At 44.6% G+C, this 22,081-nt stretch overlaps 1 protein-coding gene across 1 annotated transcript in view; it reads left to right on the top strand.

Annotated features, from left to right (window-relative positions):
* BLNK (B cell linker) overlaps positions 1 to 22,081 on the top strand; it is a 79,387-nt gene that overhangs the window by 42,688 nt on the left and 14,618 nt on the right. Inside the window, exons 5-11 of the mRNA XM_054436076.2 lie at positions 1,506 to 1,662; positions 5,066 to 5,229; positions 12,288 to 12,369; positions 13,631 to 13,699; positions 19,062 to 19,131; positions 21,095 to 21,122; positions 21,936 to 21,978. Of these exons, the coding sequence (XP_054292051.1) occupies positions 1,506 to 1,662; positions 5,066 to 5,229; positions 12,288 to 12,369; positions 13,631 to 13,699; positions 19,062 to 19,131; positions 21,095 to 21,122; positions 21,936 to 21,978 (613 nt within the window). The remainder of the gene's footprint in view (positions 1 to 1,505; positions 1,663 to 5,065; positions 5,230 to 12,287; positions 12,370 to 13,630; positions 13,700 to 19,061; positions 19,132 to 21,094; positions 21,123 to 21,935; positions 21,979 to 22,081) is intronic.

The following is a 22,081-nucleotide window of genomic DNA, read 5'->3' as shown; positions in this document are numbered from 1 at the left end:
TGGAATGTTTATAACACAAAAAAAGATGAATGCTTGAGTGATGGATACCCCATTTACCCAGACATTATTACTACACATTGTATGCCTGTTTCAAAATATCTCATATACCCCATACATATATATACCTACTATGTACCCCTACAATTCTTTTTTTTAAAAGACCAACAGGAAAAAAAATCCTGCTATATAAAATTGCTTATGAAAGGCGACAGGCCAAAGAGCAAGTGGAAAGTCATGTACGGATCATGCAATGTGATAGGCAGAGTGTGGGGGAGGTGGACACAGAGGCCAGAGGACCTCTTATGTCCTGAGTCAAATATTTCCTCCACATTAATGTATGTACAAATGGTATATACATAAACTGCCTCTGAAAAACATGCACAAGAAGCCTAGTAACTCTTTTTGCCTCTGTGGTGAGAAGCAGAGAGGCTGAGAAGGAAACTGTACTTTATATCCTTCTGAGCCATTTGTACTTCAGACCATGACAATGTATTTTCAATGTGGACTTAAATAAAACGTGGATTTAAAAAAAACAGGCCAGGTGCAGTGGCTCATGCCTGTAATCTTAGCGCTTTGGGAGGCCGAGGTTGGCGGATCACCTGAGGTCAGGAGTTTGAGACCAGCCTGGCCAACATGGTGAAACCCCATCTTTACTAGAAATACAAAAATTAGCCGGGCATGGTGGTGCAATTTGTAATCCCAGGTACTCAAGAGACTGAGACAGGAGAATAACTTAAACCCAGGAAGTAGAGGTTGCAGGGAGCTGAGATCCTGCCACTGCACTCTAGCCTGGGTGACAAAGCAAGACTCGGTTTCAAAAAAAAATTAGCCAGGCACGGTGGTGCATGCCTGTAATCCTAGCTACTTGGGAGACTGGGGCAGGAGAATCGCTGGCACCCAGGAGGCAGAGGCTGCAGAGAGCTGAGATTGCACCACTGCACTCCAGCCAGGGCAACAGAGCGAGACTCTAGCTCAAAAAAAGAAAAAACAAAAACAAAGAGTCCATTTGAAGGCTTGACCCTGCAGCTTACCAACTATGCTTGAAATTTTTAAAAAATCTCATCTGAAAGATATCTAGCTGGCCCTATGTGTCTCCTCACCCTCTTTGTATTAAACCTACTTTCTCTTCAGTGATCAGCATTCATAATAGATAAAACCCATTGGTTATTCTATTTTATTGGGTCCTTTTTCTATCTTTTAAAAATATGTTTTATTATTTCCTATTGTTACTGTTTGTGGATCTACAGAGTGTCAGCTCCCGTTAGCGTTAAGTAGTTCCTGTGTCCCCCTAGGACAGCGCAGTGGTGGAGACAATAAACTTTGGAGGCAGAAAGATCTGCTTCAAACCCCAGCTTTGCCTCTTATCGGCTGCCTAGCCTTATGAAGTCAACCTCTCCAAGCCTTGTCTCCTGTCACTGCTCTGGCCTCCAAAGGCAGGAATGGTCCTGACGGCCAGGCAGCACAGACAGGGACGCTGAGCACAGTGTCTGCATCTGCACTTACAGGACAGCGACTATGAAAATCCAGATGAGCACTCGGACTCAGAGATGTACGTGATGCCCGCCGAGGAGAACGCTGATGACAGCTACGAGCCACCTCCAGTAGAGCAGGAAACCAGGCCGGTTCACCCAGCCCTGCCCTTCGCCAGGGGCGAATATATAGGTGAGGTTCCCTGCAGACCTGGGCACTCTGCCTTCCAGGCCCATGGGGAGGTGGGGGTGGCCAAGATTGCAGGGTGGGGACAAACCTGGTTGCTGCCTGAGGGCCTCTGCCTGCCTCCTGCTCCCACCACCTCCAAGCAGGGGATCTGGGCTCTGAGGTAAATGATCCCAAGCTGTAGGGCTTTCCCATTCCAGGGGAAGAGGCGTCTTTCCTAGATCGGGAACATTGAAAGCAGGCATAAATAAATAAACAAACAAACAAATGCAGCATACCCTGATGGTTGCGCCCCCGCCCAACACTCCAAGGGAAAGCAACCCTGAGATTAGTCTCACTTTTAGGGCTTTGTGTGCTCAAGGTTCTGGGATTTCTCTTAAGAAGTCTATACAGAACAATGACCTTCAAGGATCCCAGGGTCTGCCTCACCTTCCTCCCATGCCTAGTCCAGACTGTGGGGGTTTTATCAGGGGGTACAGGTGGTCAGGAGCCCCAAGCCTAGAATCAGCCTCATGGGTTAAATAACGGACACAGCTTGGGTCTGGCTGAGTATGCTTTTTTTTTTTTTTTTTTTTTGAGACAGAGTCTCACTCTGTCACCCAGGCTGGAGTGCAGTGGCATGAACTTGCCTCACTGCAACCTCTGCCTCATGGGTTCAACCTCCTGCTTCAGCCTCCCGAGTAGCTGGGACCACAGGCACCCACCACCATGCCTGGCTAACTTTTGTATTTTTAGTAGAGACAGGATTTCCTCATGTTGGCCAGGCTGGTCTCGAACTCCTGACCTCAAGTGATCCAAACACCTCGGCCTCCCAAAGTGCTGGGATTACAGGCATAAGCCACTGCGCCTGGCCCCAAGTATGCATTTTAATGCCTGTCTTTGTTCCAGTCTTGGCAGGTGACTAAGTTCCCCAAAGGTTCAGAGAGCAAGTATGTCCGTGATGGTCATGGCGATGCCAGCATTTGTATGGACCGGCTCTACATGTAACATCTCATTGCCATTAACCCCCTCCTTTCATTGTACCAGGCACTGTTCCTTGCTTCACTGAATGAAAGTAAAGTGAAGGCCAGCTGGGCTTACTGGGTTGCCACAGTTGATCTGTTGAGCACCTGCTGTGCACCAGAAGTATGCTAAGCACTGAGCATTCAGCTGCACGCAAGATGCACATATTCCCAGAGATCTTCTAATTTATAGTTTAGTGCTTTCCCCTGGGGGTCTACTTAACCTCCTCGATAATCCTGTGAAAGAGGTCAGAGGAGTGAACTGATTGGGCCAAGATTCTCTAAGTGATGAGCTGGGATACAAGCCAGGTATCATCACAACTCTGCTCTATGCACCACTCACCACACTTGGTGAATGACCTTTTTCAATCATCACAACAACCCTGGGGAGGAAAGGGCTACTGAAATTCAGGGTGGTTAAGTGGCCCATTCAAGAACACACTCTTGGCCGAGCGCAGTGGCTCACACCTGTAATCCCAGCACTTTGGGAGGCCAAAGTGGATGGATCACCTGACATCAGGAGTTCAAGACCAGCCTGGCCAACATGGCGAAACCCCGTCTCTACTAAAAATACAAAAAAATTAGCTGGGCATGGTGGTGCATGCCAGTAATCCCAGCTACTAGGGAGGCTGAGGCAGTAGAATCGCTTGAACCCGGGACGCAGAGGTTGCAGTGAGCCAAGATCGCACCACTGCACTCCAGCCTGGGCAACAAGAATGAAACTCTGTCTAAAAAAAAAAAAAAAAAAAAAAAAATCACACTCTTCAAAGCCTGTCTCCTGTGTTTTGCTACTTCTGATGGGCTTAAATATTACATTAAATATTTGCTTACTCAGAAATCGGAGTAAACTCCAGGAGCTGCAAATAAAACTGACAAGAGTTATAGGCATAAAAGGAAGGATGCCCTCATGCCTGAGTACAGCCACACCACCAGAAAGAGGCTTCTGAGGAGGCAGCGGAGGTGAAGTTAATCACATACCTTACCAAGGAGTGAGGGCCGAGGGCAGGGGCAGGCACCAGGAGCACAGAGACGGAGGCCTAACAGGCAAGGACAGCTGCACCAGGCGAGGTGGGGCTGTCACAGGAAGAAGCAGCAAGAAGCCAGTGATGCAATTCAGAGGCCAGTGCTACCACCTGTGCTGTTCCCAGTATCAAGAACACGCCAGGTTATTCCTATGCTAAGATTTTCCTAGAACACATCAGTCTGAATCTATGCCCAGCTCACTGAATCGCTGGGTAGACTTGAGGCTGCCTAAGGCCTCTCTCACACAGCACAGGTGATATAAGTTCTATTTATTAGGCAGACACACTGTACCTACTGCCTTCACTGCCATCTTCCTAATCCCCACAAGATCTCTAAGGTCGATATTAGGATCCTTATTTTAAAAATGAAGAATGTTGGCCGGGCGTGGTGGCTCATGCCTGTAATCCTAACACTTCAGGAGGCTGAGGTGGGTGAATCACTTGAGGTCAGGAGTTCAAAACCAGCCTGGCCAACATGGTAAAACCCCATCTCTACTAAAAATACAAAAATTAGCCAGGCATGGTGGTGGGTGACTGTAATCCCAGCTACTTGGGAGGCTGAGGCAGGAGAATCACTTGAACCTGGGAGGAGGAGGTTGCAGTAACCAGAGATCACGCCACTGTACTCCAGCCTGAGAAACAGAGCAAGACTTTGTCTCAAAAAAATAAAAAATTAGAAAATTAAAAATAACAATGAAGAATGTGAGTCCCAGAGAGGTTGAATAACCAGCCCCAAAGAGCACAGCTAGTGAGTGACAGAGCAAGGGACAGAACTCAGATCCAGTTGGCCTTAGAGCCTGACTCCTTTTCTGATACCTGCTGAGAAGGACAGTCCTGGACCAAAGGGATCCCACAGATTCCCTGTAAATGGAGCGAAATCACTGAGGGAAGGAGTATGGAAGTTGATCCACGTGAGTAATCACCACCTGGATACACTTTAGCATAACCTGGGGAACTTTTCCAACCCGTAATGCCAGGCTCCTCCTGAGGAGTTCAAACATTGTCAGGCTGGGGTGGAGCCTAGGCCTTGGCATTTTTAAAAGCCAGGACCACCTCACCCCCACCCCACACCCTCCAGTGCAGCTTCCATCCCCTCTGTGTGGCCAAGTGTTGGGTTGTTGGCTCTCCTGAACCTCTGGGTGTCCATCACTGCCCCAGAAGGATGTTTTTAATGAGGATATTCTTCCAGTTTTTGTCATTTAAGTCAATGAGCAGTTGAAATTTTTGGCCTAACATTTCACTTTACTCTTCCAAGGGAATGCCCCGTGGATCATTTGTGGCTACATAGACACCCGTGGTTTTATACTTTCTAGATCTCAATGGCTTCCACCCAGGAAATGATCTGGAGCCTCTTTTATGTTATGTTTTTTGTTTGTTCCTTTCAAGACAATCGATCAAGCCAGAGGCATTCCCCGCCCTTCAGCAAGACACTTCCCAGTAAGCCCAGCTGGCCTTCAGAGAAAGCAAGGCTCACCTCCACCCTGCCGGCCCTGACTGCTCTGCAGAAACCTCAAGTCCCACCCAAACCCAAAGGCCTCCTTGAGGATGAGGTAAAGTATATCTGTGCCAAAGGCTTCCCAGGACACAGAAGGGGGCAGGACAAGCGACCAGGACAGCCTGCCCGCTGGCTGCCCGCTGCTCTCCACTATTATATCAAAGGGACTTGGTTTTCTCCAAAATGGCTTATTGTAAATATGTCAGTTTACTAGAGGTGTATGGTAAAATATCAATACTGAGTCTGTGCCCCTCATATTATCCCCTCCTTCTTCCCTGTGGTTTCCTGTGAATCTCTTCCTTCCTTCCTAAGATGTTCTTCCTCTCTTTATTCTCCTTTGCTTCTCTGTCCTGTTGTTACTGACAGCAAATCCATAAGGGTCTGCAGCAACCTCAATTCTTGCCTCCTGGGCATAAGGCAGAAGGAGAGCCCAAGTCAAGTTTCAGAGCAGGAATGAAAAGAAGTCAAGTACACTTAGAAGAGGGCCAAGTGGACGACCTGAGAGATCCAGTGCGCTGTTTGACCTTTGAGTTGGGGTTTTATACACTGGCACACTTCCGGGGTCTTGTGTCCCTTCTCCCCTGATTCTTCCTTTGTGTGGCCTGTCCGCTTGTGCAGTGCCCTGCTAGCATTTGGGAGGTGAGCATGTGCAGTGTGCTTACCGGAGTTGTACGCACGATCCCTTGAAGCATTCTTGCCTTACCAGCTGAATGTTTCTGGAAGGTCAAATACCACTTAAACTCTGCCATTTTGCCTCTTAATGCGCATGCTTGAGCCCACTTGCTCAACTCCTGAGATCTTAATCGGGAAACTGCTCATCACCAGTTTCAGGTTTTTTCTATCTATTGGGAGACCGCCTTTCCCTGGTGCTGGCTGTAACCAATTATTATTTTAGAGAGACAATTAACAACCACCTGACAATCACCTGATGGTCTCCTGACATTCCTGGGGCAGGGGAGCCCTCTCCTGCCCTGCTCATGCCTGACTAGCTATTATATCCACTGTAACACTGTCGCCACCTTGCTTTCTTTCCTCCACCTTCTTTTCTCTCTGCTCCTCCACTTCCCTCTTCTCAGATGCAGAGGGTGACATGGGCCAGGATGTACAATGGAGATAGCTAGTCTGTAAGGTACCCCGCACAACCTGTGGAGGAGCTAATCCCTCACTTCCCTTTGACAGCTCTTGCTTCTCACTTCCTCCCTCCCCACAGCTGCCCTGCCCCACCAGGTGTCCAGAGACCCACCTTTTCAGATGGCCCAGCATCCAACTCTGGGTTTACCTCCTCAATCTCCCCTCTCTTAGCACCTAGCCCTTTGTGTCATTTTCCCGATGAAATAGCTCCTATTTGAAAATGAATAGGTAAACTCATCCAAACTGTTGTAGTAACTGATAAAGCCTAATGCGTTATGGCTCCCAGAGGTCCTTGCATTTTAAATAAGGACAGAGACCAGCCTGCAGCTTCTCTAAGAAATAACTCGCCTGTAGAGGATAAAACTTATGGCTTATACACATGTGAAGTGACCTTCATTCCGCCTTTATAAAATTTGCAGCCCAGCAGGAGATGGAAAAGATGGACTTTTAAATCAAAATAGATGCAGCATCTAGGCCCAAATTCCTGCTTTGGCCCTTCTAGGTGTATGATTTGGGGCAAGCTAGACAACTTCTTTGAGTCTGTTTTTCATCTCTGTTATTTTGAGAATTTAATAAAAGAACATATGTACAGCACTAAATACAGTGCCTCACACACAGAGGGGTTTAATACATGTCAGATTCCTTTCTACCATATTCTAGAGTCTTGACAAAATCCAGTTTTCTAGTTTCTTCTGAAAACTGAAGATCTAGCAACACCAGGCCAGCCGTGGCCTCAAAGCAACTGGGCCCCAGGGCATCCCCCTCTCTCTCAGCTGTGAATCCTGGTCTCTTTTTTGATTTGTCATAGCTCCCACAATGCACACAGTGCATGTACACAGCCTCACCCTGCACACACTCCTTCTTACTATTACCTACCCATCTGAGAGGCGATGTTGTCCTTTCAAGGGTGGGAATAGGGTGGCAAAGAGAAGCTGAGCAGGGGAGGGGACAGGATGGGGAGACCAGCTGTTAGGGTCTTACTGTAAATTATTTCAGCATTTGACAATTCCACATGAAGACACAAATTCAGATATAGAATGCAAATGAATACTGTGGGTTATGTAAGGCTCTTCATTTCTGTAAATAACTGAGAATGGACCCCAGGGAGGCAGGGCAGAGGTTTGCTAATAGCAGCCTTGTGGAGGTGGCTCAGGCAAGTCTGCACCAGTGGGAAAAAGAGAAGTATGAAAGTGGGGGCATTCTGGAATGGGCAGATAGAGAGCCAATATAAGAAAGAGGTGTAAAAACAAATAAACAAACAAACAGAAGCCAACATTAAGATATGGCTGAACCATTAGTTGGGAAAAGAAGAAGTCAAGTACAAGCATAAATAAAAGTGTTTAACCCTGCTCTACAGGTTATAGGCAAAATACAGAGATACAGGCTAAACAGAGAGCTGGAGGTGGGGCAAAGACATTTAGGAGGAAGGAGCATCTGTGCTATAATGAGACAGGCTAACACTTGGTGAATGCTGTGTATCCACTGGTGTTCTGAGCACTTTGTATCCATTATCTCATTAAATCCTCACACTAACCCTATGAAGTCCATCATCAGCCCCACTTTACACATGAGGAAACAAAGGTGTAAAGGGGCTAAAAAACTTGTCCAAGGTCACAGAGGGAATATACTTAGAGGGTATTTTTATAAGAATTCAATAAAATAACGTGTGGAAAGCTTTTAAATGCTTATATGAGTGGTAATGAGGATGCAGCTCATGTGGGCATTTAATAGCTAATCAAAATGACTCCTGCTAAGTAATAGGGTATGAGCCAATAGGAAAGTGAAAATAAGATAAATTCACACTACTCCTATTTTTCAAATCTGTAGTCCTAGGGGGAGGCAAACATGTAAACACTTATGACAAATGTCTTATTAATACTGAAACATCTAAACATTAGAGTTGATCTTAGATGATTTTTAATCTATTTTTAATTTTGAATCATGTCATTGTAATAATTGAAGAAGGATTTCTAATACCTGTAGGTCATGGTAGTGTAATAATCTATCTGGCTTCAAAAGACCAATCACTGATTCACTAAAGTCAAGTTTTTGTGTTTTGTTCATGAAATAAGGGGGTTGATATTAAAACACTGCAGCAATGTCAAAGTGGTCAGTAAGACCACATTATGTCCTAATAAAGGATATAAAATGTGATGGTTCTTGGTCATTTACTTATTTCAGCAATAACAACGTTAAAGCATTGAATCGCAATGCTGGGAATATACGTTGTACATTCCTTCTCCTAAAACCCTATAAAGATGAGAGAGTTGGGCAGACACTACAAACAGAATTTGTTGAGATTGGATCAAGTCTTTTTTCCTATCATTCTTCTTTGGGAATACAAATGTCTCCATTCCAGAAATATCATTGAAGTGGCATCGTTGTCTGGGGTAAATACCTGGGGTTCGTCATCTCGCACTGACAAGATTAATGACATGGACACGTGTGGGTGGGTTAAGGAACAGACAGTTTAATAGACAGAAGAAAGGAGAGAGGAGAGCATCTTTCTCTCTCTTGCAAGACAGTGGAAACTGAAGGGAAAACCAGGCCTGAGGTGGACCACAGCAGATTTTAGAGGCACGCTTCAGGAGGTGATATCTGATTTACATAGGGTCCACAGATTAGTTTGATCAGGAGTGACATTTACATGGTGCAGAAGAGGCTGGTCGCCCCACCCTAATCTTATTATACAAATGGGTTTTCTACTTGGCCAGTGCCATCTTGTCTGCTCCTTACTGTACAGGTGGCTGGCAAAGAGAGGGGAAGACAGAGCCACCATTTTGATCATGCCTAGTCACAGGTAGCATTTTCCTATTGGCACAACTGCCAGCATTCACCCATGCAAGCTTCCAGCTTGCTTGTCTATATCAGCAGCTTGATTTTACAGGCTGCTCTTTGTTAGAAAAGAAAATGATTTTGGGGCTGCTTTTTATTAAAAGGAAAACCTTACCAACGACATCTTACCCTCACTATCTGCCTAAGTAATTTTTTCTTAACTCCTATATCATCATGACTCTAAACAGCTCAGATTCTAAACACTGCAGATAAAAACATTTTCTGTAATCAAGCACTGCAGAACAAAACAAGTACAAAATTAAGAATACAGAGGAAAGAATAAATTTTGAAGTGGTTAAGTAGGACTGCGTTAGGGCCTGGAGCTTCCAACTTCCCTATATCCATTCAGGCATCATTGCCAAGTGTCAATACCAATATTCTGTGTTCAGACATAAGATATTTAAGGATTTTGTTGACTACAGGGTTTAAGAGGGTGGCATGCCTCCTAGGGGCTCAGCCTCTCCTTTTATAGGAACTAACGCCTAGAAGAGAAGTTGGGTTCTTATAAAGCATGTCACTCTGGCTACTAATGAATCCAAAAAGGTGAACCCATAGAACCAAAAAGGTCCTGCAGGGATACCGCAGCCACTCAACATCCTATTCAAAGCTGCTAAGTCAGCCCATCCCAGCCTTGGCTATTGGGTTAGGCAATTTCAATTCAATTTAGTGAGGCATTTGACTGGCCAGGCACTGGAAACACAAACACAGAGAAGGAGAAAGCCCTGTCCTTCAGGAGTTCATAGTTTGACACTGTGGGGCCAGAGACGAAGCAGAGATGAGGACCAGGTTCCCTGTGCCACAGAGGAGCAAGTGCCCACCTCTGAATGGCAGAATCCAGGAGAACTTCCGATGATTCAGCAATTAACTCCCCCACAGGTCATACATCTAGAAAAGACTCAAGCACAGATTTCCTCCCAGGTCTGTATGATTCCAAAGCCTCATCTCCCTCAGCCAGATCATCTCTAAATATAACTGCAGATTGAGACGTGTGAGTAGAACTCTCTGGTGCCTCTCGGCCAGCTTCAGAGGTGAAGAAAGAGATAAGAAATAGCAATTAAATAAAGACAGGGTAGATAAGACAGAAAGAGGAGGGGGAGGATGGAAGGTACTAGAATGTGGTGGATAAAAGTATGGGTGCTAAATTACTGAACTGCTTGAGTTCAAATCCTGGATCTACCACTTTTTTTTTTTTTTTTTTTTTTGGAGACAAGGTCTCATTCTGTTGCCAAGCACAATCACAACTCACTGCAGCCTCAGCTTCCTGGGCTCAAGCAACCTTCCCACCTCAGCCTCCAGAGTAGCTGGGACTACAGGTGCATACCAATATGTTTGACTAATTTTTCTATATTTTTTGTAGCGACAGGGTTTCACCATTTGCCCAGGCTGGTTTTGAACTCCTGGACTCTATTTATCCACCTGCCTCAGCCTCCCAAAGTTCTGGGATTACAGGCACGAGCCACTGTGCCCTTCTGGGTCTACCACTTTTAAACTTGACAACTTGAGCAAACTACTTAATTTTTCTGTGCCTCAGTTTCTTCATCTGGAAATGGAGCCGATGGTGATAGCTCTCTTATTGTGTTGTTAGAAGGATTAAATGAGACAAAAAAAAAACATGTAAAGCACTTAGAAGAACACCTGGCAATAAATTTTTGTTTTTGTTTCTCCCAGTACCCTTCTTGGCTGCCCACCAGGGCAGGTGGTAAAAACCAGTTTTGAGATCTGGTTACCTCATTTGTGTCTTGTCAATATAAAATCTTTCCCTCCCCACATTTATCGTCATTTAATTATTGACAAAAGTGCTAAGACGATTCAATGGAGAAATACTTTTTTAAAACAAATAGTGCTAGGTAAATGGTGCTAGATGTATCCACAGGCAAAAGAATGAAACTGGACTTCTAATCTCGCACCATACACAAAAATTAACTGAAAATGTAGCATAGACCTAACTGTAAGAGCTAAAACTGTAAAACTCTTAGAGGAAAACACAGGTATGAGTCTTTATGGCTTTGGGTTAGGCAATGGTTTCTTAGATATGACATCAAAAGTACAAGCAATAAAAGAATAAATAAAACAGACTTCAAAATTTAAACATTTTGTGCCACCAATGATACCAATAAGAAAGTAAAAAAGCAACCTACAAAATGGAAGAAAAGTTTTGTAAATTGTATATCTGATGAAGAACTTATAACTAGAATATATAGATAAAACTCAATAAAAAGATAAACAACCCAATTAAAAATGGGCAAAGATTTGAATAGACATGTCTCCAAAGAATATACAAAAATTGACAGTAAGTATATAAAAAGATACTCAACATCATTAGTCTTCAGGGAAATGCAAATCAAAACTATAATGAGATATCATTTTGCACACACAAGGATGGCTGTAATAAAAAGGATGATAACAAGTGTTGGTGAGGATATGGAAAAACTGGAGCCCTCATACATTGCTGGCAGGAATGAAAAATGGTGCCGCCTCTTTGGAAAACAGTTTGGCAGTTTCTCCGACTGTTAAACTTAGAGCTACCATGTGACTCAACAATTTCACCTCTAGGATATTCCCAAGAGAAATGCATGTCTACACAAAAACTTGTGCATGAATAGTCATGACACCATTATTCATTACAGTCAAAAAGTGGAAAAAAACTCAAATGTCCATCAGCTGATGAATGGATAAACAAATGTGGCATACTCATAAAATAGAATATTATTTGGCCATAAAAAGACTGGAGTTGTGATACATACTATACCACAGGAAAACCTTGAAAACATTATACTAAGTGAAAGAAGTCTCAAAAGACTACAGATTGTGTGATTCCGTGCATATTCAATGTCCAGAATGGGCAAAATCTACAGAGAAAGAAAGTAGATTTGTGGTCGACTAGGTCAAGGGAGCGGTGGATGGGGAGTGACTAATGGGTGCAAGGTTTCTTTTGGGGGTCATAAAAATGTCCTCAAATTAGATTGTGGTGATGGTTGTATACATCTGTGAATATACTAAAAGTCACCAAATTGTACAATTTACATAGTAGAATTTTATGGTGTGTGAATTGCATCTCAATAATGCTTTTTAAAAAAATCACTCCCTCCCATACAGTCAACTATGAATGTACAGCATTCTTCTCATTCAGTTTTATATTTCTGTTAGGCTGATTATGTGGTCCCCGTGGAAGATAATGATGAAAACTATATTCATCCCACAGAAAGCAGTTCACCTCCACCTGAAAAAGGTAAGAGTTTGTCGCCTTAAGCACCTGAAAATTTTTAGCAGTTGATCAGGATGTTCAAGAGTATTTGGTAGTAAGCACTTAGAGGCTCAGAAATGACAGTGCCCAGGACTTTCTCCCCTGGGCCACAGTGTGTGCTTCTTTGGCTGGTTGGGCAGACAGCATCAGTGACAACCCATCTCTGTGTGTCATAGCCCTTCCCTGCCTTCCCCTTCCTCTTCCATGATTTAATCTTCCCATCTCACATTATGAAAGCACCTGGGTAGTTCTCTTCAGCTGCCCTCGCTTCAAATGGATTTCTCATAAAACCTAATACAATGTCGCAAGCCACCATGTTGGCCTTGTAAACATTGCACCAAGAACAGTTTCTGCAGAGGAGTGAAAAAATGAAAGAGTGAAATATGCCCTGAGTCCTGGCTCTTTAAATTTAGTAGTATGTTAGGCCTATGAAACATTTCATCCGTAAACCCTTCACAGAACAGCAAATGCTATGACGAATGAATTACCTTAAAAAGCCAGTGCTGCATAAGATTAGGCATGGAAACAGGGTATGTTTACTCTGAATATAGTCACTATGGAGAATATGATCCAGTACAAGTGATACCTCTTCAGGTAACATTACTCATCTACTACTCTCAACTCCATGGTAGCCATATTCAGGTTTCAGTCCGCCATCATGTAGCAACCCTCTCCCGTACTCCGTACCTATCACCAGCAGCTTCAAGACCCACCTGAATTCCCAAGCCACCCATTACCACAAAACAACAAATACACATTCCCTCCTTACCAACCCCTCTTTAAAAAAACAAAAAAGAAAAGAAAAAAACCCATGAAATCCCAGAGCAATGGTGTGTATTGCATCTGGTAGGGGAGGTGGAGCTATTAATTGGGCCCCTCCAGTAAGGGGTTCAATACACTCTTGATGAAAAACAAAAACAATAAAACTCCTTTATCTCTTAGACCTCCCATTTGGCAAATGAAATTCGAAGCCATTATTCACTTTAACAAGATCTCTATCATCAAATAATCAAATAATAATATATCAAATTATGAATCTGTCACTGATATTTCCATTCTAAAGATGTTTCTTCTGAGAAGACTTCTTTTATTGGTTTGTGTGTCTAATAAGTGCGTCTCTCATTCTTTGCAAATTCTCTGGTCTGGTCATCATTTTTCCCTGAGTGTGAATTTTCCTCAATGGCATGTATCTGTAATGGTTTTATGTGTATATATATATATACATACATACATTTCTGTGTTTAAGCTCCCATGGTGAATAGATCAACCAAGCCAAATTCCTCAACGCCCGCCTCTCCTCCAGGAACAGCTTCAGGTAAAGTGTATGTGTGCTTTGGTTTAGTTTTATGTCTATTTCAAATAAGAAAAACAGATCAACTATGAAGAGTAATCACTTGTATTTCCAAATGTCTTAATAATGGGAACAGACGGCCAGTCCTCATCCTCATGCACTGTCTGGTGGCATGTGTGTGGAACCGGCCATTTCCCCAGGCCTTTTGGCATCTGCTAGACAAGTTCTGGTTTTCACCCTACCTTCCTGGGCACCTTGCTGGCTTCTCCGTGTCCCCTCCCTTGACTGAGGGGGTCCCAGAGTTTAGCCCTCAACCCTCAACCCACAGTTCTTTCAGAACATCATGATGGTTACAAGCTTGGTTTTGAGCCAGACAGACCTTGGTTGGAACCCCAGTGTGCCCTGTTACCAGCTATGCCACCTTGGGCTTGTACTTCACCTCTCCAAGCATCAGATTTTCTTGTCTATAAATGGTGCTCATAGCCCCTACTCTGTGACAGGAGAATTCTGCAAATGTGAATGCAAAACTCTTAATGAGTGCCTGGTACACACTAAGTGCTGAGGAGAGAGAATGATTTTTCACTTCTGTAGGGTTCATCGATTAATCTGGCTTCATGTCTCAAGTCTACACTGGTAACTCCCTGGCTTCCAACCCCGACCTGACTTCCTTTCTGAACACCTTGATGCTCCCACGCAGGACTCTAAACTCACTCCTCCCTCCCCTGCGGGCACCCCTGTTTCTCAATGCGTAAAGCCTCCAGGCCACATGCTCCAAATCCTGCTTTTTGTTCTCCTGAATTTGCTGTTCCATTTTAGCTGTGACCACCCTAGTCTGGGCTTTCTTCACTCAGCCACCTTGCACCTTCTTGTCCAGCAGCCACACCCCTGCCTCTCGGCTCTCTCCTCAGTGACAACGACTGAGCCGCTGAACTCCTCCAGATGTTACCAGTTTCATCTCACCACAAAGCTAGTTTTTGCCATGTCACCCCTACCCCCAAACCATGAATGTTCCTGGTTGCTCCCATAGGTTTTGGCAACCCGCAAGGCTGAGCGCAAGATACTGAGGGGTGCCCATGACCCCCATTAACAGCACAGAGAATGCTCTCCAGCATTCTCACGGGCATTTCCTCTCCCTCTCTCCCCTTGTCCCTCTCCCCTAGGCACACTTATGCACGCACACACACACGCACACGCATTCATACACACACACTCTCTTCTCTCACAGAGCTGAACACAAGTCATTGAGAGGCTGAGCGCTGCTTCCAGAGACAGGCTCCTTCATAGAAAATGAAAGAAGAGTATTTTAAAAATCTTTTCCTGGACTCATTTCTTGTGAAATTATTCACTTTCTTCACAAGTTCTGGTTTTCTTATCCTCTCCTCAGAACCCACAAGCGCTTTGTAAGTGGGGAGTGGAGCTCAGAGCCATCTTAGCCAGCTCATCTTACCCTCTGGAGAGACAAAGGTCAAACATGCCAATCTAAAACATCGTGACCAGGTTGCTTAGGCCCTAGCCGAAATGGAGACTCCTAACTCCCGATAACTCAGGATGAGGGCTGTTGTTACTGGAATAGAAAACCTTTAACAAATAAATAAATGAAGACCTCAACCCTCCTTTAGAGAAATAGATTACTAATATCTGGTGTTTGCCTCTTACAAAGCTCTACTTGCCTTACAAGGACCTCCTCTTCCTAAAATACACTGTCTTACAGGGACCTCCTCTTCCTAAAACACACCCAGTACTCCAATCAGCCTGTATTTCACGGGTTTTTCTTCTTGGTCTTTGTGTTCTCACTTTTAGGACACCTAATCCTACTCATCCTTCAAGGCCCAGCTTGAGGCCTCCACCTCCAGGAAGCCTCCTCTGGTTTCTGTAGCCCTCAGAGAGCTCTCCTTTGCAGGAAGTCTCTTCCCCCTTACACTTAGCCTGTACTTATTCCCTAATTACTTTGTGTCTCAGTCTAATCGCTTCCTAAGTACATTGCAAGCTCCTTGGAGACCTTGCCTTCAATGTCATTGTTCAGGAGGCTTTACCTGGCCCCACGCTGGGACAGATCCCTCTAGTGCCCTGCACATGCCCTGAGATTTCTTTCTTTGCTCACAGCTGTTTCCAGGGCCTACCCCAGGATCTGGCTCAGGGGAGGTGCCGAGACTGTGGAGGGGTCAGTTGGTTGAGAGGGTGAATGAGTCCTCAAACACTGGTTGTATTAAATATTTAAAGAATCACCAAGGGGGCATTAGCCAGCTGGATTTATTACTCATAAGTTTGCTATTAACCTGGTATAGCTATATTTTAATACTAGAGACATCAGATGAAGAAAGAAAATCTAAACAAGAAAATAATGTCCTAGTTATGTGATTGTCACATACAGGTGGGAACACCTACAAGAGGGGGGAAGAAGTGAAATAGTTTTGAAGGGACAAGCCTAAATGGTCCGAGTGAGTTTCCGAGTGTGCAAACAGTGGAACCTTCAGAGATTATTTTTACAAAAGAAATGATCAGACTACTAGCCTGTGTCTTTGAATAACCATCCATTCCCATTTAAAGGCTTCAGATAGTCCCCCAGTGGGCATCACAAAAGTGTCCATCAGGTGCCTAGTTGGTGTTTCTGTCAAAGCACCACACCACATCAATTTCCTCTGGTCAATATTGCTCTTGGTCCTTTGATAGCCAGTAAGGTGCCTGCCGAGGATGATATAGTAAATCTGGTGTAGTGACAGCCCCTGCCCTCCCCGTTGTGCTTGAGAAGCCAGTAGAATGGATTTAGCCAACTCCAAAGCCAGAGGTTTAGGTCCTGGCTCTGACATTTGCTAGGTGCTGGACTTTGAACAAGTGAAGTCATCTCTATTTCTTAGTTTCTTCCTCTGAAAAAATGGCACCTATGCCTAGGGGTATCATGAGTAGATATCATGAGAATTAAGTGACTCAATATAGATGACTTGCACTCATAAAATGCTAGTGCTTTGTTATTATTATTGTTATTATTCAGAATCCCTTGTTCAACCTGCCTTGATCCATGACCATTCTGGCAGATATTATCAGGGAACGATATTGTTTCATGGGTCACTGGCCCATGAAATAGAAGAGTCATGCTCCATCCTTCCCTAGAACTCTGTCTTCCTGAGGCAAGACCATAGGCTTTCCACCAGTGCTCATGCTATCCTCTGATTGCCAGAAGTTATGTATAGGGAGGGAAAGGAAAAGGAAGGTTTTGGCAGACAATTCTGAGATATGCAAGAAAAGGAAGCATAGTAGAAAAGTCAGGAGGAAGGTCTGACAAAGATAATATAGTGGCCAAAGGAGCCCTTAACATTTCAGAAGAGGGAAAACCCCTGGGATGAAATTCAGACTTAGACCTTCTTTCTACTTCCTTATTTTTCAGACAAGATTTTGTTCCACTCCCCCGAGATCTTCCATCAAATTCTATGAGTAGTCAAGGGTACTTTAATGGTGTCAGTCTTAAGTATTCAATTTGATACACCAGCTACTTAAACACAGTGAGACTCCTATTACACATTCAGGTGACATTTCAGTTTATTGTTTTCGTGTTGTCACATGAAATGTAAACATTCCAAATGCAATCTCTTTTCCAAAATGTTTCAAAAAATCAGAGCCAGTTCAGGTACTGTGGAAGACAGCTGTCATGGAGGGGGCATGGCTTCCCAGGGTGCTAGGGAAGGCTGCCGGGTACAATCCACACCACCCACTCTTTGCTGTTGCTCCCACCCTTGAGGGTTTAGGAAAAGAGTCAGTGGGCTCTGAGTGGAAGCCTGGGGGCCTCTCTCCAGTGACATACGTGGGAAGGAACTTCTTGATCTCTATTTCAATACTTTTTGAGGCCTTTTCTTTTTCTTGTTTGTGTTTGGATGAGATGATATGGGGGTGCATGTATCTTCCCTGTTATAAATTCTGAGAGGGCAGAGGCCTATGTATGCTTCTTCACCTCTTCCTCGTCCCCTAACATGGTGCCTTAATGTGCTTTACATGTACCAAGTCCTCGATAATCCTTGGTAATGGATCATTACTTCAATATGTGCTTATCTGTGCTCTATCTCATAAACTAAAAAAGTACAGACTGAGGGCAGCAGGTCCAGGCTGTACTTACAGAATGCCCTATAAATCCATTAGGAATTGTAGGCCAGGCACCGTGGCTTATGCCTGTAATCCCAGCACTTTGGGAGACCAAGGCAGGTGGATGGATTGAGTCCAGGGGTTCAAGGCCAGCCTGGGCAACATGGCAAAATCTCATCTTGACAAAAAATTAGCCAGGTGTGGTGGTGCACGCCTGTAGTCCCAGCTACTCAGGAGCTACTTAGCAGGGAGGATCACTTGAGTCCAGGAGATTGAAGCCTCCAGTAAGCTGTGATCACCCCACTGCACTCCAGCCTGGGTGACAGAACAAGACCCTGTCTCAAAAAAAAAAAAAAAAAGGGAATTGTGGACTTGTATGTGTAGTAAGTTCTTAACAAAATATTTATTCAGTTCAGTTAAATTAATGAAGAGCCTCATGAAAAGCCCCCTTGGTCTCACTGAGCAACGGTGTCCAAGCAGGTGAGCATCATGTCAGAGGCAGCCAGGGGATGCTGAGGGGGCTGGCTCAGCTCTGGCCTCTCCCCTCCCAGCCTGCCCTCTGTCCCACAGTGAAGATCCATCTTCCTTCTCTCTCACTTCCTCCTTCATAATGATTGTCTGGCATCCATCTTCAGGTACAGGAAGGGAGGTTGGGTGCAGGGGACAAGACCCTTTGGGTCCCTTCTATGACTTGAGAAGATGAGATTCGGGCAGCAGCCTACACTTGTCTCAATTTGTCCATTAAGGAAAACCTGTCAGCAAAAGCCCTTGAGAACTCAGAGATGAATGAGTAAATATCCTCTGAATGTGAAGTTAGAGGCATTTACTGTATTTAAGTGTGCTTATAAAGGAGCAGTGTCTGAGGTCTGTGTCAGGAGTGGTGGGTCGGAGCCTCTGTCTCTGGGCACCTCTGCCATGCACATTTGTGCAGTGTGCACAGATGCAGGTGTGAGCTGTTGGCTCCCTTCCTGAAGGACCTCTGTGGGGGTCCTCACTGAGTCCTCAGAATCAGTGGGCTCAGGACTTGCCCCATGGGGCAGGGGGCGGGTAAGGAGAAGGTCCTTTAGAAATGTTAAGGTGGAGTCCTTAACCCCCATCCCAGCTCTGAGCTTATACACTGACACTTTTAAAATGTGTCATCAACTTTGCCCACAGGTTTTCCTTAATAGCTTCAATATAACTACCTATATGTGCTTAACTGAAAGCAACACAATATGTGCAAATATTTCTGAGTCTGCCAGAAAGGCCAGCCTCACTGTGACCATCAGCCCCCGGTTCAGGACTTGGGGACTGAGTAGTGTATATGTTTGCGCAGGTCGAAACAGTGGGGCCTGGGAAACCAAGTCACCTTCACCAGCTGCACCATCCCCGTTGCCACGGGCTGGGTAAGTACCTGTTGCAGGAAGCAGCTTTTGAGATCTGGGGAGTGAGGATGGTGATACCCCACTGCCCTGTTGACTTCATTAGAAGTTCTTCCCATGGCAGGCTGCAACTTGGACCAAGAGTAAGGAGCCCTGCTAACATCAAATGAGCCAGGCATGGTGGCTCAGGCCTGTCATCCCAGCACTTTGGGAGGCCAAGGCGGGCAGCTCACTTGAAGCCAGGAGTTCAAGACCAGCCTGGCCAACATGGCGAAACCCTGTCTCTACTAAAAATACAAAAATTAGCCAGGCATGGTGGCACACACCTGTAATCCCAGCTACTTGGGAGGCTGAGGCAGGAGGATCACTTGAAACTCTGCAGGTTGCAGTGAGCTGAGATCACAGCACTGCACTCCAGCCTGGGCAACAGAGCAAGACTCCATCTCAAATAACTAAATGAATGAATGAATGAATCAATCAATCAATCAATCAATCAATCAATCAATCTAGGAGTATTTCCTCCTGTGAAGTTTAATTAAGTTTTGAGTTCACTAACTTACAGTGTTCCACAAGACACCCTGACTTTCAGAAGCTCCAGCACCTGAATCATTTTCAGAGCCTCTAGCAGGTTTTGTCTTTACTTACTACTGCTCAGTTTTATGGTCTGTAAATAAGTGTGTAGCTATATACCATGTGCTGGCCATACCAGGGCACTCCCTCAAAGCCATACGACTGAAGTTCCTCTCGAAAGTGACAGTCATTCTTTCTTATTGAATTTAGAAGGGCTTTGTAAACAGTCAGGTGAGGATTGTAATGTGTTAATATTACAAACGTCACCCCGTAAAATTATATTGGCTCAACAGGTTATTTGGAAAGCAAATTTAAATATGTCTAAAGCTGGCCTGAATGGCTCTAAGCTTATTTCTGTCTCTGTGTAAACCAAAGAAAGCCTCCATGTTGAAGGCTTATTAACCAAAACTCTGCACACGTCACTCTTAGTTCAGTTGTATCACTTTGGGCAAACTACTTCGTCTCTCTGAGCCTCAGTTTCCTCACCTTAAAATGTCACTGTAAGGTTTAAATAACATCTGAGGAGCCTAACCCAGTGCCAGGCATCTTACAGGTGCTCAGGAATTCTTAGTGTTCTTCCCCCACACTTCAGCTCTCAGCCAAAAACAAAGCGAGAGAGAGATATGGTGAGGGTTTTTAAATTAAGAAATTTAACACACAGAAAAGGCGCATACAACCTTACCAATATTAGACTCCAGTCTCTATTGGAATCTTGAGTTCATTGACTTACAGTGTTCCACAAGACACCCCGACTTTCAGAAGCTCCAGCACCTGAATCATTTTGCAAACTAGAATATTAGTGCAGGGAAGTACCTTCAGGACCACACATTAGTGGTTTTCAAACTTGTTTTGGTTTCGCATCTCTCTGAAAGAAAGCCTGCACAGAAGACAGTGGAGAATAGTCCCTAGAGACAGGGAGGAAGCTGGAGTGGGCAAGCGCAGCTGCAACCTCACCTGCTGGACCACCCTCTTACCTCTACCCTCTGTCCTGGACAGTAACCCCCACAGGGAGCTGTTGGGGAAGAGGGGGCTCCACAGAAACACTGAAAATACTGATCCTTGTCCTCAATTGACAGGTGAGGAATCTAACCTCACACCCAAGACAAACAGGCCCAAGATCACCCGTGGAGTAATTAGTGCAACTGGTGCAAGAGTCCAGTTCTGCCGGTTCCCTGGCAACTGGTGCCCTACTTTATCCCCAGTTGACCCCTTCCCCATCTGTCAGCAGACTCCATCTGAGCCTAGGAGGATCATAACTAAATCCCACTTCCATCCCTCTCCACCCTGCAAGGATAGTCTTCTACACACTCGTATCGCTTTCATAATTCTAGCTTAAATTTGAGACTAAAATAATGGTAAATAGCTCCATTTTGTCTTCGTTATGTTTTAACAAAGCTCATCTCTTTTTATTCCCCAGGAAAAAACCAATGACACCACTGAAAACAGTAAGTTAATTTTGCATTTAAAAGTGCTTCGTATTTCCTGCAGTGTTTATTCTTATCCAATTATTTAAAGTTGAAAATGCTTCCAGCTATGGTGAACACAGAAATCTTAGCAACTGAAGTTGCTGCCCAAGCAATCCAAGAGAAGCTTCAAATCCTCAGGTAGCCAGGCAGGATGCTCCTCCCTGGAGCATAGAAGGAGCTCATCCTCTCTTGATCCTGGCAGCTTCACTGAGTGTGTGCAGCAGATCAGAGGGGAAGCCAGGTTCCCTGCCCTCCCCACAGGAAGCCCCTGTGTCCACTCCCCACCACAGCTAATGGTAGACCATTGTGTACCAGGCACACATAGGCCTCACTAAACTCAGATTCTGGCCAGAACATGGTGAACCTGGGCCACAACACTACGTAAGGGAGCCCACCTGGACCTAGTCCCTACTGTGAAGCCTGACATTTACAATCATTTAGCAAACACACAGAAGGGGGGGTCATGAGACCAAAGCAGATGCCAGATGCCTGCTGTACATGGGCTACTATGTGGCAGCTGCTGGGGGGTCATGATTTCCATCAACCCTGTTGACAAGGCAGGGAGGTTTCTGCACCACAGTGACATTGCTCCTTCATAGGACACTTCTGGCTGTTTGTTGCTTAATGCAAAGGTTGGGCTAGGGACTGTGGGTTTGTAATTGTCATGATTGAAAGAATAGCAATGCATCAAAGAAAAGTGCTGCCAAAATATTTATTTTAATAATATTGCTCTGACATTTATTTCCACATTCTGCTATATTGAATATCCTTGCCTCTTTTTCTTTTACATAGACTCCAGTTGCCTCTCAACAGAATGCTTCAAGTGTTTGTGAAGGTAAAATCTATTATTTTGAAGGATAAGCATGTCCTCTAAAAGTTATTTTAATTAAGGGTTTGTATATACACATTTATTACATTATTTTTGGGGCAATTGTAAA

The sequence above is a fragment of the Pongo pygmaeus genome, chromosome 8 (assembly GCF_028885625.2).
Source record: "Pongo pygmaeus isolate AG05252 chromosome 8, NHGRI_mPonPyg2-v2.0_pri, whole genome shotgun sequence".
NCBI classification, from domain to species: Eukaryota; Metazoa; Chordata; class Mammalia; order Primates; family Hominidae; genus Pongo; species Pongo pygmaeus.
This window is presented reverse-complemented; position numbering and strand designations above follow the sequence as displayed.